This window comes from Vigna unguiculata, chromosome 1 (assembly GCF_004118075.2).
Source record: "Vigna unguiculata cultivar IT97K-499-35 chromosome 1, ASM411807v1, whole genome shotgun sequence".
Lineage (NCBI taxonomy): Eukaryota > Viridiplantae > Streptophyta > Magnoliopsida > Fabales > Fabaceae > Vigna > Vigna unguiculata.
In genome coordinates this window covers 3,967,951-3,981,957 of record NC_040279.1, presented here as the reverse complement: position 1 = coordinate 3,981,957, position 14,007 = coordinate 3,967,951, and the positions used below count along the sequence as shown (strand labels likewise).

Here is a 14,007-nt window from a genome sequence, read left to right as displayed (position 1 = left end):
TAATATGTTATAACATTATATAAATAATAAATTTTGTCTCTTAAGAGAGAGAGACAATATTTCTCTATTTTGAAAAAAAAAAGTTAGGACTAAATTGAATCAAAAGAACATATGTAGGGACTAAAATGGAACAAATAGACATATGTGGGAACTAAATTGAAACAAATAGATATATGTAGAAACTAAATTGAAATCAAAAAAATGACACTTGATAGTGTCAGTGACACGTGACAGTGATTTGCCATGTGGCATTGATAATGCCATGTGTCACACTAGGGACTTAACATGTGGCAAAAAAACTTAAAAATTAAAAATAAAAAATAAAAGCTTTAATTATGCTCTTGGTCCCATTTTCAAGTCAAAATCTTAATTTGATCAATCTTTTTCTAGTTGTCTCAATAAGGTCTCCAATTTAGATAAATGTCTCAAAGTAGCCCTTTCTGTTAAGTTTTTGTAAACATCATTTGTGGTTGTTGAGGTGAATTTGTGTTAGTGAAATGTGTCAATAAGATATGGAATGCAATGTGAAAATCGTTTTATTTAACACAAATAAGTGTCATAAGTTATGAATCCCTAAAGCTTCTTCTCCTTTTCCTTCGTTGAGACATGAATATGGACAATTGTTCTTCATCTTCAACCTCAAATGTTTGGGGAAAGAAGAACCCTAGCATTTGTTAATGTGGTGGAGGTAGGTGTAAAAGCATCACTGTAAAATCAAACATTTAAAAAAAACACAATTAAACCTTCCTTCTATCATAACTCTGAAATTCTATGAGAAATGAAAAAGATAGAAACATATATAGAATTCAAGAACTCACCCAACCCTGACAAAAGCAAAAGGCTGTAGCGGCAAAACCACTAGCGACTTTGGTGGCATCCCGCTGAAGCCGATGAGTTGAGTTGTCTGGCAAGCTTCTTGGCAGGAACATCAGACGACAAAATCACATTCGCGACGATGTCGTTAGGCACAAGATTCTTGGGAGTACAATCACTCCTCTCACCTTCCCCTTCTCCCATTAAAACAATAATTTTTAAAAGAAAAAAAGTAACAACCTCACTCATTCCTCCACTCACCGATTATCAACGATAACATCAACAATAATCAGCAACAAATTCATCAAAAGTTAAGCTCAAATTAATGGTTTTAGATCAAGACAATTCGATCCAGAAACCAACTCAACACAACAATAGAAAGAAAAAAGGAAGAAGAAGAAGAAGAAAAAGAAGAAGCAAAAGAAGAAGCAAAAGAAGAAAGAAGAGTCTGTGATTAAGAGAAGAGAATAGAAGAAAGGGGCTTCATGTTTCTTTCGTTGGTGATGTTCGCGTTCTTCCCTCTCTTCTTCCCTCTCTCTCAAGCTTTTCAAATCCAATTTTCATAAATATTCAACGGCTAGATCTCCTTCCCCTCTTCATCCCACGCTCCTCCGCTAAAGTGCCAATAAAGCAATCACGAAAGCAACCATGAAATACCCAATTTCTTTAACATTGATAAACCCTAATTCCAATTTATTTTAATTCTTAAATCAGCTTTCTTTTATGCTACCACATCACTTATTGTTTATCCTTGTCATTGTTTCAGCATTGGCCAATCATGCCATGTCACTGTTTAATTAACTGCGTTTACAAAAACTTAACAAAAAGAGCAACTTTGAGGACATTTTAACTAAATTGGGGACCTAATTGAGACAACTGGAAGAAAAAGGACCAAATTGATATTTTGACCCAAAAATGGAGACTAAGAACATAATTAAACCATAAATAAAATAAAAAATAAATTAATAAACAAGAAATTAACACGTGGTACACCATTAACACCGTTAATAATTTTTCTGAAAAAGACCTAATTGAGACACTTTTTTAAAAGTTAAAATGTACTTGACACCTTTTTAAAAACAGATACCAAACTGACATATTTGAACGAAAGTGGATATCATCCCACTAATTAAACCTCTTTCAAAATTAGCTTTGATACGTTAAGATACACAATTAGCTTTGCTTTGAGAATTACTTATCCAATAGTTAATAGGTTTGTTTTCATGATTAAGGATATATTTGTAAGAATATTTCAATAAAAATTTATAAAAGTTTATATATACAAAAATCTAAATCAATTTGTTTCCTTCAGAATAAACCAAATTAATAGCATGAGTAGGGATGATAAAACATTTGTATTTATGAATAAGGAAGGTACAAGTGTCATGGTATTCAATCGACGGATATCTACTATCCATTCATAATTATTTGTCTTAGATAGTAATTATTAATGAATTTTATTTTAATATTTAGAAAAAATTTAAGTAATCAAAATAAAGTTATTAGTAAAATAAATATTAATATTGAACAATTGTTTTAAATTTGACTTCATACATTTTTATTCTTTATTTTTTTATTAAATTTTATATTTTAAAGATTTCTTTTTGGATAATTTTATTTAAAATTAATATATATATATATATATATATATATATATATATATATATATATATATATATATATATTAGTATCTGTGGATGTCCTTATTATAAAAAAAATACCCAACGAATAACAGAAAAATATTACTATCGAAAACTTCTTAATTGGCTGCCTACTTTTATCTTCTTAACATTCAATCTAAACTTCTATGCACCTATCTCAATTAGTTTACTGTGGAGTGTTATTAAGATTGTTAAAGTGGAACCGACCCACTTAATTTGATACTTTAAAATATAGTGTGTATTTATTTATAAAAGTTCTCTCGTTAAAAACTAAAAAAAAAATATTATAATTAACTTACATTAAATAAAAGAATATAAATATATACAATACAAATTTCATCTTTAATAATTAATAAATATATTATTGATTTATTTTGACTTTACCATTCAATATCTAAAATATTTACTGCTTAACTTATGATTTTTATTACAAAGTGCCGGATTTGTAAGAGTCGTTTTCAGTTAATTTAAAATTAATTTATTTTTATCAAATTGACTTGATTATAAATTATAAGTTGACATAATTTTTTATCGTGGTGGAATTTTCTACCTAATTTGGTTCTAATGACATGTATTAAATTAAAAATATAAAATAACTTAATTCATTTGGTTTAAAAGTTTTAATTAGTTTTGATTCATAAAAATAAACATTCCTAATGCAATTTTATTATAGCTTGTTTTAGTGAAGGAAAAGGAGTGCTTTTTTCCACGAGATAGTGGACTTATGACGTGTTTTGGGCGAATGGTGATTAGTCTCGGTTTGGGAAATGTCAAGGAAGATGCACAATTAGCTTTGCTTTGGGAGTTACTTATCCATTAGTTAATATCCTTTTTATGATCAAGGATATATTAGTAAGAACATTTCCATAAAATAAGGTTTATAAGTTAAAAATGCAAATTAATTTGTTTCCTTAAAAAAACTAAATTAATAATATTATGAAAGAGTTTCGAAAATTTTTATTTATTCTTTTTATAAGTAAATGTTAATTGTTATTTTTTTTAAAGGGAAGTTGAACTTACAATCTTTCTTATTTATTGTTTTATTTTAGATTTTTGTTAATAGAAAAGTTGAACTCACAACTTTTCCCACCTTCTCTTCTAAACCAACAAACCAATGTTATCTCTCGAAATTGGTAACACTTTTGAGAACTTTTATTTCTTTATTATAGTTTTTTGTTAATAGGAGAGTTGAATTCACAACCTCTCTCACACTCTCTTCTAAACACATTAAACCAATCTTCTTTCTCAAAATTATTAATCCAACTACGACCTTTTTTTCTATTCCCTTTTATCTAACCATTAAGTCACCCTATCACTCCTTCTTACTTATATTTTCCAAGATGCAACCTAAACTTTTATGCACTATATATCAACAATTTATTGTTGATAGTATTATTAAGATTATTAAAGTGGATTTTTTTTTCTTTTTCTGTTGATTCTAAAATAGTAAACAGTGCTTTCTATTATTTAATGGAACCGACCCACTTAATTTTATACTTTAAAATATAATGTGTATGTATTTATAAAAGTTTTAAATTAGTTTGTATGTAGACCCCAAGGTCAAGTCTTTACCCTCTCGTAGATAATGTCTCTATGAAAACATTATCTCCATGTAAAACTAAGGCCCCAAGGCCAAGTTTTTACTCTCTCGTAGACACTGTCTCTGCAAAAACAATGTCTCCATGTAAACCAAGCTCCCAAGGCCAAGTCTTTACTATCTCGTAGACAATGTCTCTACGAAAACATTGTCTCCACGTAAAACTAAGGCCTCAAGTCTAAATTTGTACTCTTCTGTAGACACTGTCTCTGCGAAAACATTGTCTCCACATTAAACTTAGGCCTTAAGTCCAAGTTTTTACTCTCTCGTAGACATTGTCTCTATGAAAACATTATATCCAGTAAAACTAAGGCCTCAAGTCATATTCTTTACTCTCTCTCTCTCTCTCGTAGATGTTATTTATGTGAAAACATTGTCTCCATGTAAAACTAAGGGCCCAAGGCCAAATTTCTACTCTATCATATCTTTAGGGTGGTGACAAACCCTTTTGGTCGTCCCTACCTTTTTGATGGAGATAGACCTAAGTTTTCCTTTTTCTGGACTTGTCATCCTCTTCATTACGATGATTGACCGAGGACATTGATAGTTATGGAGGATTGCATAATTCTTATTCTTCTAGACATTGTTCCTCGACGTCTCTCCATTGTCAGATCTCTCCAAATCCAAGGGTCTTAAAAGCAACCGCCTCGATTCCCAAGGAAACATCACATTACCTTGGGCTAGGCCCAACCAAACTACAAGCCATTTCACTACTTTTCAGCCTTTTCATCCCTTACATGTCTTCAAGGCTAAGGGTCCACTGTGAAGACAGGACCAAGGAAGGTGAAGTTCCAAGACAAAGAAATTTTTCTTGCTTAAAAACACTTAGACTCAAAGCAACTAAACTACATTAAGACTCTCAACTAAGATTGTCTCGACTTTAGGAGGCTATTGTACATATAGGGTCGAGATTGTCCCTACAACTTAAGTGTAGAGGACATCTTGACGTAGATGAAAGGACAAACACATATACCACTTCTACAGTACGCATCCACCTAGGCAAAAGGATGAGTCACAAAGCAATTAAGGGTAAGTAAGCATGTTAAGTAAAACCTAAAACGACCTACTCTTGCATAATCCGGGCCCAACAATTTGAGCTCATCCAGGTAGTATAAATAGTATTGTTCACGAGGTAAGAAACATGTCTCATTTTTATTACAACCACCCATATTTACTGCAGTAGCTAACTTGAGCGTTAGAGTTTCTTTATAGGCACCCCCACCATCAAGGACTCTACACTCGACATCTCGAAAAGAAGAAGTGAGGAAGTCTGGTGACTCGAAGGAAAGATTGAAGAGTGGACCCAAGTGTGGACCTATGACATCTCAGTCTCAGTAAAAGATTTGTCCCTTAAGGTACATTTTGTCCCCATAGGAACAGTTATAAATTTGGTCGTATTCTTTCTTTTATTATTAAGCGTGGTTAAATAATAAAATCATCAGTGAAAAATAAGTCTTTTATATCACATAATTTATGTCTTATTATAAAAAATCAAATGTTCAAAAAATGTGATGGCATTTTTGTAAGTAATAGCAACTTTTTAACATAGTCTCATTTACGCAGCATCTTATAAGGTCTAATACAAATGGGTGTTTTCGTGTTTGACAATAAGAGATATGATGTAAAAGAGCTTTTAAATGTTGCATACAACCTTTATTTCTCACTTTTCTTATCTAAAAAACCTATGTGTGTGACTTCTCTATTCTCTAGTGGCAACCTTGAGTGTGGTGGAGGCTTTGTTGGTGATCAAAATAGCTCATTTCTTCATCTTTTGTGATTGGTTTCTTGTGGGGAGCAATTTTGTCAATTACATTTGTGTATTGAGGTTAGTTTTTTAAACATCTACTTTGTTCACATTGATGGAAAACTCAATAATGAGTCCCTTTGTAGCTGATGGATTTTTTGAAGTGGTTATGGGTGTTTCATGGTGGTATCTTTGATTACTTTGGTGTTTTGTGGGTCAAGTGTGTCACCAAGATATGTGTTAATATCTTCGTGGTATGTGTTAGAGTCGTCAAAATGGGTTAAAATTCGTGAGTCAACTCGACTTGCACCAGGTTTGAACCGAGTTGGGTTAAATTTTTTTGCAAATTTCAGTATGGACTAAAAATGAACTCGGCTCACCGGAGCCGAACCTGTGGTGAGCCGGGTTGGTGAGACAACCTGGACATAAAATAAAAATATATGATTAAATTTTTGGGATGAATTATGATTGACTTTTGAGATTATTTAGAATTATGATTTAGTTTTTGGCACTGAAAGAGTGAAAAGAAATAACAATTAGTTAAGTATGTACTCGTGGAACCCGACTCATGAGATTAACCACGTGACAACAGCAAAATTCAGTCAATCATAATCTAGAAGCTGGGTTGAATGAATGTAGATGGGAACATTTTAAGAAATACTAATTAAACAACAAAATCCATATTGAATATAGTATCTAGAGCCATTTGAATTAGTCATTGGTGAAGGACCACATATATCTAATATAAACCAACAGGGACTGTCATACAAATCTCCTGGTAAGGAGCTAGTTGTCTAAACTTAATTTTCTTGGAAAACAACCATTGAATTTTGTAATAAAAGTGCTGGAAAACAACCACATATATCTTAGTTTTTTGGAATAGAAGTGCTGGAAAGTTTAATCGGTGTTGTTATAGATAAAAATAAATCAATCATTGTATTTTCAACTAATGATGGACCATTAGCATAGGATGTGGAGTGATAAGTATTTGCGGAAATCTATCTAAACAAATTACTAAGAACTTAATTAAACATACTCTTTATTTATTCATATTATTCAGACAGGGCAAAAAACATAGTGGGTATCACGCTAAATAGGAGGCAGATTGTGGGCCTGGGAAGTGCTATTCTGAGCTTTTCTACTGGATATATAGAGCACCATTATGCACACAACCCACAAATTTTGATGAAAGAGAAAGAGAAAAAGCAAGAAGTTATAGGTATTATTAAAATGGTTTCACAATTCTTTCCTGTTACAACAATTTGTTACTTGAACATTTCATCAAATATGTAATAGGTAAATGGGAAAAAATGATAAACACAAAATATTAAACTAACATTGAAACCTAAATCCCAAAGGCAACATCCAAAAAAGGAAGAACAATGAAGATAAAACAAAAAGTAGAGAAGAAAAGGGAACGAACAAGTTGTGATGGTGTGAAGGAAATAAAAATGTGGTGGAAGAGGAAGAATGGTGTGTACCTGAAGAGGAGTAGAATGGGCTGAGCCAGTGAGAAAGGAGAAGTGAGGGGCTGAGCCAGTGAGAGAGGAGTAGAGAGAGCACCACTGAACCAGAGAGAGCACTAGGATTGTTTGTGAGCAAGGAGAGTCTGAAGTGTGAGGTGAAAAATTTTAAATTCTAACTATTTTGAGGACATTTCAATTACTACTGTTTTAGTTAATTAAAATTCTTTGAAAAAATACTTGCATTTCAAATGTCTTTTAATTTCTCTGTCCAAACAACATATTTTATCACAAAGAAATTTAAAATTCTTTAAAAAAATTAATTGACTCATTAAATTACCCTATCCAAATACATGGTAAGATTTGTCTTTGCTTCCATTGTTGTTATAACACACTTCCATTGCAAAAAAAACGTAATCTATTTCGATTAATAGGCTATGATTTTAAAAAGAAGCGTAGCCTATTAGAAATTATAGACTATAGTCATCAAGTGTAGTCCAAGATGTATGTTATAGACTAAGATATGATATACTATGGTGTGTTAACTATAATTTAACGCCCAAAATAACGGTCGTACAAGGCCTTCAGTGTAGTGCTTTCATATCACTTTGTGATTAGTCACTTTTTTTAGAGAAAATTCCTATGGAAATGCTAACATCAACGAACCTTCCACTCTATAGGTTTAGTCACATTCCTCTACATAAAAACATTAACACAAATATTTATAATAACGAGCCCTCTACACCTACGTAGACTTACCTAATTTCTCAAGCAAATATCTATACTAGTCAAACTTTCACACCTCTGAACTTAATTATAAGAAAGTTTGTCTTTTTTCTTTTTAAATGTGAATATTAGACAAATTTTTGTTTGAACATTTCCATGACTAAGCTTTCCATCGCAAGATATATTTAAAATAGTTAAATCTTGGCTTGATATCAAAATTGCTTTGAATTAAAGGGGGTACCAATAAATTAACACGCCAATTGTATATTTGTATCTTTAGTACACTTTTTCTATTAGTTCATGCTTAAGGGAGTTTGCAACAAACTTTTCTAAAGATAAAAAAAGAAAGGGAAATAAGAAGGAAAGAGAATGAATCTAAACTCCACTAGACTAGCATATAACCCCCATAAAACTCTCTTTCAATAAATAAGAGTCGTCCACTGAATTGACAAAGACAGTGGCAAACATACGTTTCCCGAAAGGAAATGGAGCAACCTTGTTCCATGAAAAAGTACACTTATGATGTTTTCCTCAGTTTTAGAGGAGATACCCGCTTTGGTTTCACTGGTCATCTTTACAATGCTTTACGTCAAAGGGGTATCAGCACTTTCATGGATCATGAGGCGCTTGAGAGAGGAGAACAAATTTCAGCTACCATTTTCAAAGCCATTGAAGAGTCTAGGATGGCCATTGTTGTGTTCTCGAAAAGCTATGCTTCCTCAACATGGTGCCTTGAAGAACTTCTCCAAATCCTCGATTGTAAGAAAACCAAGAAACTCAAAGTTTATCCAATATTTTACAACGTGGATCCATCAGAGATACGACATCAGACTGGAAGTTATGGTCAACAATTAGCTAACCATGAAAACAAAATGAGGTACAAAAAGGAAAAGGTGGAAAATTGGAGACTTGCTCTGCATGAAGCTTCCAATCTTGTAGGGTGGAGCTTCAAAGATGGGTACAACTATACCTCTCTTACCCCTTTTTTTTTCTTTTTGCTTAATTCTTTGCATCTTGTTTGTATTATCTCTGAAAATTTGATCTTTAACCGGGTTGATATGTGTTATTGTTTGAGTCTAATATCTATGAAGATGGAAATTGAAATACACCCCTTGGTTACAGTTAAAAAATGAACATCGATGCAAAAGGAAGCATGTACAGAAAATGAAAAGCTATGTCAGTTTTATGAGGTCGAGCTTTACATAAACCTAGTTGTTAAGGTGGTACCAAAGAGTCTATGCTAGTAGTCAAGTTCACTGGGATTGGTGTGCCACAAACTGGTTTTGTTTGCTACTTTGTTTATTGTAATAAATGAAACCTGACATGGATTTAATTTGGATATCATCATTTTTTTTTTCTAATTAAACAGATATGGATATGAGTATGAACTTATCACACAGATTGTTGACACGGTGGGCATACCAAAAAGAAAGCTTTTAACTGTTGATGAAAATCTTGTTGGAGTGGAGTTACGAATACCCCAAATAGAATTCCGTTTGCAAATATCTGATCCCGCTATCATCATGATGGGAATATGTGGAGTTAGTGGAATAGGTAAAACCACTCTGGCTCAAGTTTTGTACAATTACATCAGCCAACAATTTGAAGGTTCATGCTTTCTCAACGATGTCAGAGGAAATTCAGCAAAATATGGGTTAGCATATCTCCAGGAGGCAATTATTTCTGATATAGCTGGTGACAGTACCAAGGTGGTTAATGAGAACCAAGGAATTCCAATTCTTATTAGAAAGTTGCAAGGCAAAAGGGTTCTTCTGATCCTTGATAATGTGGACAAGCTGGAGCAATTGGAGTATTTGGCAGGAGAATGCAACTGGTTTGGTTTGGGAAGTAGAATTGTCATAACTAGCTCGTGTAAAGATGTTCTGGCTTCTCATGGAGTTAAAAATGTATATGATGTACCTAAGTTGGATAATTATGAAGCTATTCAACTTCTAAGTTCCATGGTAACTGTTGGACCTGTACCTGGTTATTATTATGGAGTTTGGAAACGTGTAGTTGACTGTTCCAATGGCCTTCCATTGGCTTTGAAGTATATTGGTTCTGATTTGTTGGAAAAAATGAAGGCTGTGGATTGTTATTTGTCAGAAACATCAGTTGATGAATTGGAGATTGCGCTAGAAAGATATGAAGGAGTTTGTGATGGAGGAGAAATTCAGAGTTTACATAAAGTGATTTATTTTAGTTTGAATGAATGTGAGAAGAGAATTTTCCTTGACATTGCTTGTTTCTTCATAGGAGAGACATTATCATATGTTGAGGAAATACTATCAGCTTGTGGTTTCGATCCAAAGTACAGTATTAGCAGACTTATTGATAGATCTCTGCTATCTGTCACTCCCAGTGGAAACTTGATGATGCATGACAATATCAAAGACATGGCTATGAAAATAGTGGAACAGGAATCACCCCTGCATCCAGGAAAACGAAGTAGATTATGGTACCCTCAAGATGTTATTCATGTTTTAAATGAAAATGAGGTTAGAACTATATTCACTGATTTTATGTGTTTTTTCTTTAGATTTTAACTTGGGATATGAGAAACAAACCGTTTTGTTTTACCTCCATTTTAACTTTTGTATGCTAGCATAAACCAGTATGACATTTGCTTTATAATTTGAACTTATATGTATACTTGTTTCTCTTTGAAATTTGGTATGTAGTGTTGAATTTAACTTAATTTTGCTATGAAAGGGAACGGATCAAATTGAAGTTATGATGTTGGTTGACTTGCCACAAGGAAATGAGGTACTGAAGTTGAGTGATAAAGCCTTCAAAGATATGAAAAACCTTAGAATATTAATTATTAAGGATGCCATATATTCTGGAGTCCCTCAATATCTCTCAAATAGCTTGAGAGTCTTGATATGGAGTGGATATCCTTCAGACTGTTTACCACTTGATTTTCTCAACTTGCCTTCTGATTGTCTCATTTTGAACAATTTCAAGGTATGTATAGATGCTGCAAATTGTTCCTTTGACCTTAAATATTAGTTTCAAGCACATTGTCTAATGGTTGTACTATTTTGTTTACAGAATATGCAGTGTCTGACAAAATTGGATTTCACTGATTGTGAATTTTTGACAGAAGTACCTGACATTTCAGGAATCTCTGACTTGAGGGTATTGAATGTAGATAATTGCATAAATTTGATCAAGATTCATGATTCTGTTGGATTTCTTGGTAATCTTGAAGTGCTAACTGCATCTGGATGCAGTTGTCTAGAAATAATTCCATCAACATTCAAGTTGGCCTCTCTTAGAGAGCTCACTTTCTCTGAGTGCTTGAGACTTGTAAGGTTTCCAAAAATATTGTGTGAGATACAAAATTTGTGTTATCTCAACTTGTGGCAAACTGCAATAGAAGAATTACCATTTTCTATTGGAAATCTTAGAGGACTTGAATCTTTAAACCTAATGGATTGTGCTAGGCTTGATAAGCTACCTAGTAGCCTTTTCACACTTCCAAGACTAATGGAAATTCAAGCTGACTCATGTAGAAGGTTTGATATTTCTGTTGAGTGTGAAAATCATGAACAGCTGAAATCAACTGCTTCTTCAAATACTGTTTATCTGTATCTGAGCTCTTGCAACTTAACAACTGAACATCTTGTTACATGTCTCAGTGGCTTTGCTGGTGTTGTATATTTGGACATATCTTACAATAATTTTACAGTCCTTCCTGCATGCATTAAGGAATGTGTTCATTTGAAGACTATTCTACTAAGCAATTGCAAGCAGCTTCAACACATTTCAGTGATACCCCCTAAATTAAAAGATGTAAATGCATTGAACTGCACATCATTGACATCCCAGTCATCAAATGTTCTATTGAACCAGGTTTTCTTTGATGTTTCCCACTTGAATTTTCTTGTACATTTGGATCAACTATTTTCATTAGCACTTTTTTTAGGAGAAGAAAATATGCAAGAAAACTTCTTCATGCAGAACTCTTACAAGCTAGTTTATGAGAAAACTGATTTAATCTTTGTTTCTTATTTTCTTCTCCTTAAAGTGTTTATTCAAACATATTCTTTATATGTGGTTATGTGAATGCTTTGCTCTTACAAAGATTTTTGTGCTTGTTTCTTTTGTGATCAGACATTCCATGCAACTAGGCAAAGTACTGTAATTCTTCCAGGTTCAAGGATTCCAGAATGGTTTGATCATTTTAGCAGTGAAAGATCCATAATCTTTTGGGGTCGTGAGAGGTTCCCGAGAATTTGTGTGTGTGTTTCTTTTGGAATGGTGGGAAATCCACTGCACCATTTTCGAGTTAGAATAATCATCAACGGCTACAAAAGCATACTGTCCCAACATTGCTACGATTGGTCAATTGAGACAGATCATGTGTGGCTATTTGATCTAACTGCATTTGTTAATCATAATGATCTAATTGGAACATTTGTGAAGAGTGATTGGAACAGTGTGGAGATTGAAGTGGAAAGGAATGCTTGTATGCTGGATGAAAATGCAAGAATAATGGCTACTGTGAAATGGTATGGAATTCATGTATATAGGGAAGAAAGTAAAATGGAGGACATTTCATTCACAAAACCTAAAAATCTGCAAGAAAATAGTACAAGTAGTAAAAGGGTTGGAAGCCAAGTTTTGGATTCATTGAAACGCCAAAAGGGAAATTTGGAAGTGATTTCTCTGTGGGATTGACCAAATGGATATTTGAGCTGATTAGGTCTTGTTTACATCGTTACTTAGCCTCCATCTTCCCTTGTCTTTTGGGAAAATGGCATTTTACCAAATGTTTAACCATTTCAAGTTTATATGTATAAGTAAGTGATAATTTTAAATTGTGTCTTTTTGTTCTTTACATAGTTCTACTTTAAATCATGAATTTTGTTTTAATAAAAAGGGTGAAAGCATGAGTTCACTCTTTCTTCTTTTTAAAATCATAAATGTTTCAATTTATTTCACTAACATGAGAGTCAAATCATAAAATCATTCTAAATTTTATAAATGAACTAATTAGTGTATGCATTGAAAGGATAATTAATCTTAGAAAGAATGTATTAGAACCAAACTTAAAGTGTAAATAACAATCATTTGTGTAATCTTGAATTTATTATGCTAATAATGAGAATTAAAAGTAAAAGCATATCTTAATTTATAATGATAAGAAATGAGAATGGTTTGACTTCCAAGTCATCATGTAGTATCTTGAGAGAACTCTTTACTAATCTCTTTTTGTTTCTTAATGATATTGAGATGTTAAAATAATAAATATCGTGTAATCAAGATATCTAACCTATATATTGAAATGTAAGATTATGTTATGGTATTTTTATTTATCCATTAAAAAATAGAAATAATCTTTAATCATAAACATTAAAGATCTCATAACTTCATATAATTTGATCATTTTTAGTTTCACATAACATTAATGTTGTGTTTGATGACCCAATGTAATGAAGTAATTTATTTATTTAGAGAATTTGAAATTTTTTAAAGTAAAATGACTTATTTAGATTAAGAAATTAAAATAAAATTGAAATTGAATAATTTTAAGAAGGTATTTCAAATAACTAAAATAGTAGAATTTGAAATTCACTCAAAAAAATATCTAAATTTCATTTGTTTTCACTCAAGTATCACTCTACTCACAAAGGTTGAGTTGAGTTGGCTCGTGATGAAGATCGAACTGAGTAAACCTAGATTGAAGGTTGAGTCGAGTCAGCTCGAAAAGAAGTTCAAGGTCGATGGTCGAGTCGATTCGACCAGGGCCAAACGTACAGTCAAATCGATCTGGGTCGAAGGTCAAGCCGAGTGGTCGGGATCGAAGGTTGACTCGAGTTGGTCCGAGTTGAAGTCGAGCTGAGTTGGTTCGGACTGCAGTTAAGCTAAGTTGGCTAATGTCGAAGGTTGAGTTGAGTCAGCCGAAGATCAAATCGAGTCAAGTTAGGCCAAAGGTTGAGCAGAGTTGGCATAGGCCGATGGGCAAGTTGAGCCAGTTTGAGTTGAAGGTCAAGC

The 14,007-nt window shown here is 32.7% G+C and overlaps 1 protein-coding gene across 1 annotated transcript; it reads left to right on the top strand.

Annotated features, from left to right (window-relative positions):
- Positions 1–8,424: 8,424 nt before the first annotated feature.
- On the top strand, positions 8,425–12,850 carry LOC114162924 (TMV resistance protein N-like). Its single transcript, XM_028046939.1, has 5 exons — positions 8,425–8,962; positions 9,374–10,502; positions 10,717–10,971; positions 11,059–11,862; positions 12,124–12,850. Exons 1-5 carry the CDS (start codon positions 8,490–8,492, stop codon positions 12,688–12,690), a joined length of 3,228 nt encoding a protein of 1,075 aa, XP_027902740.1. The 5' UTR covers positions 8,425–8,489; the 3' UTR covers positions 12,691–12,850.
- The last annotated feature ends 1,157 nt before the right edge of the window (positions 12,851–14,007 follow it).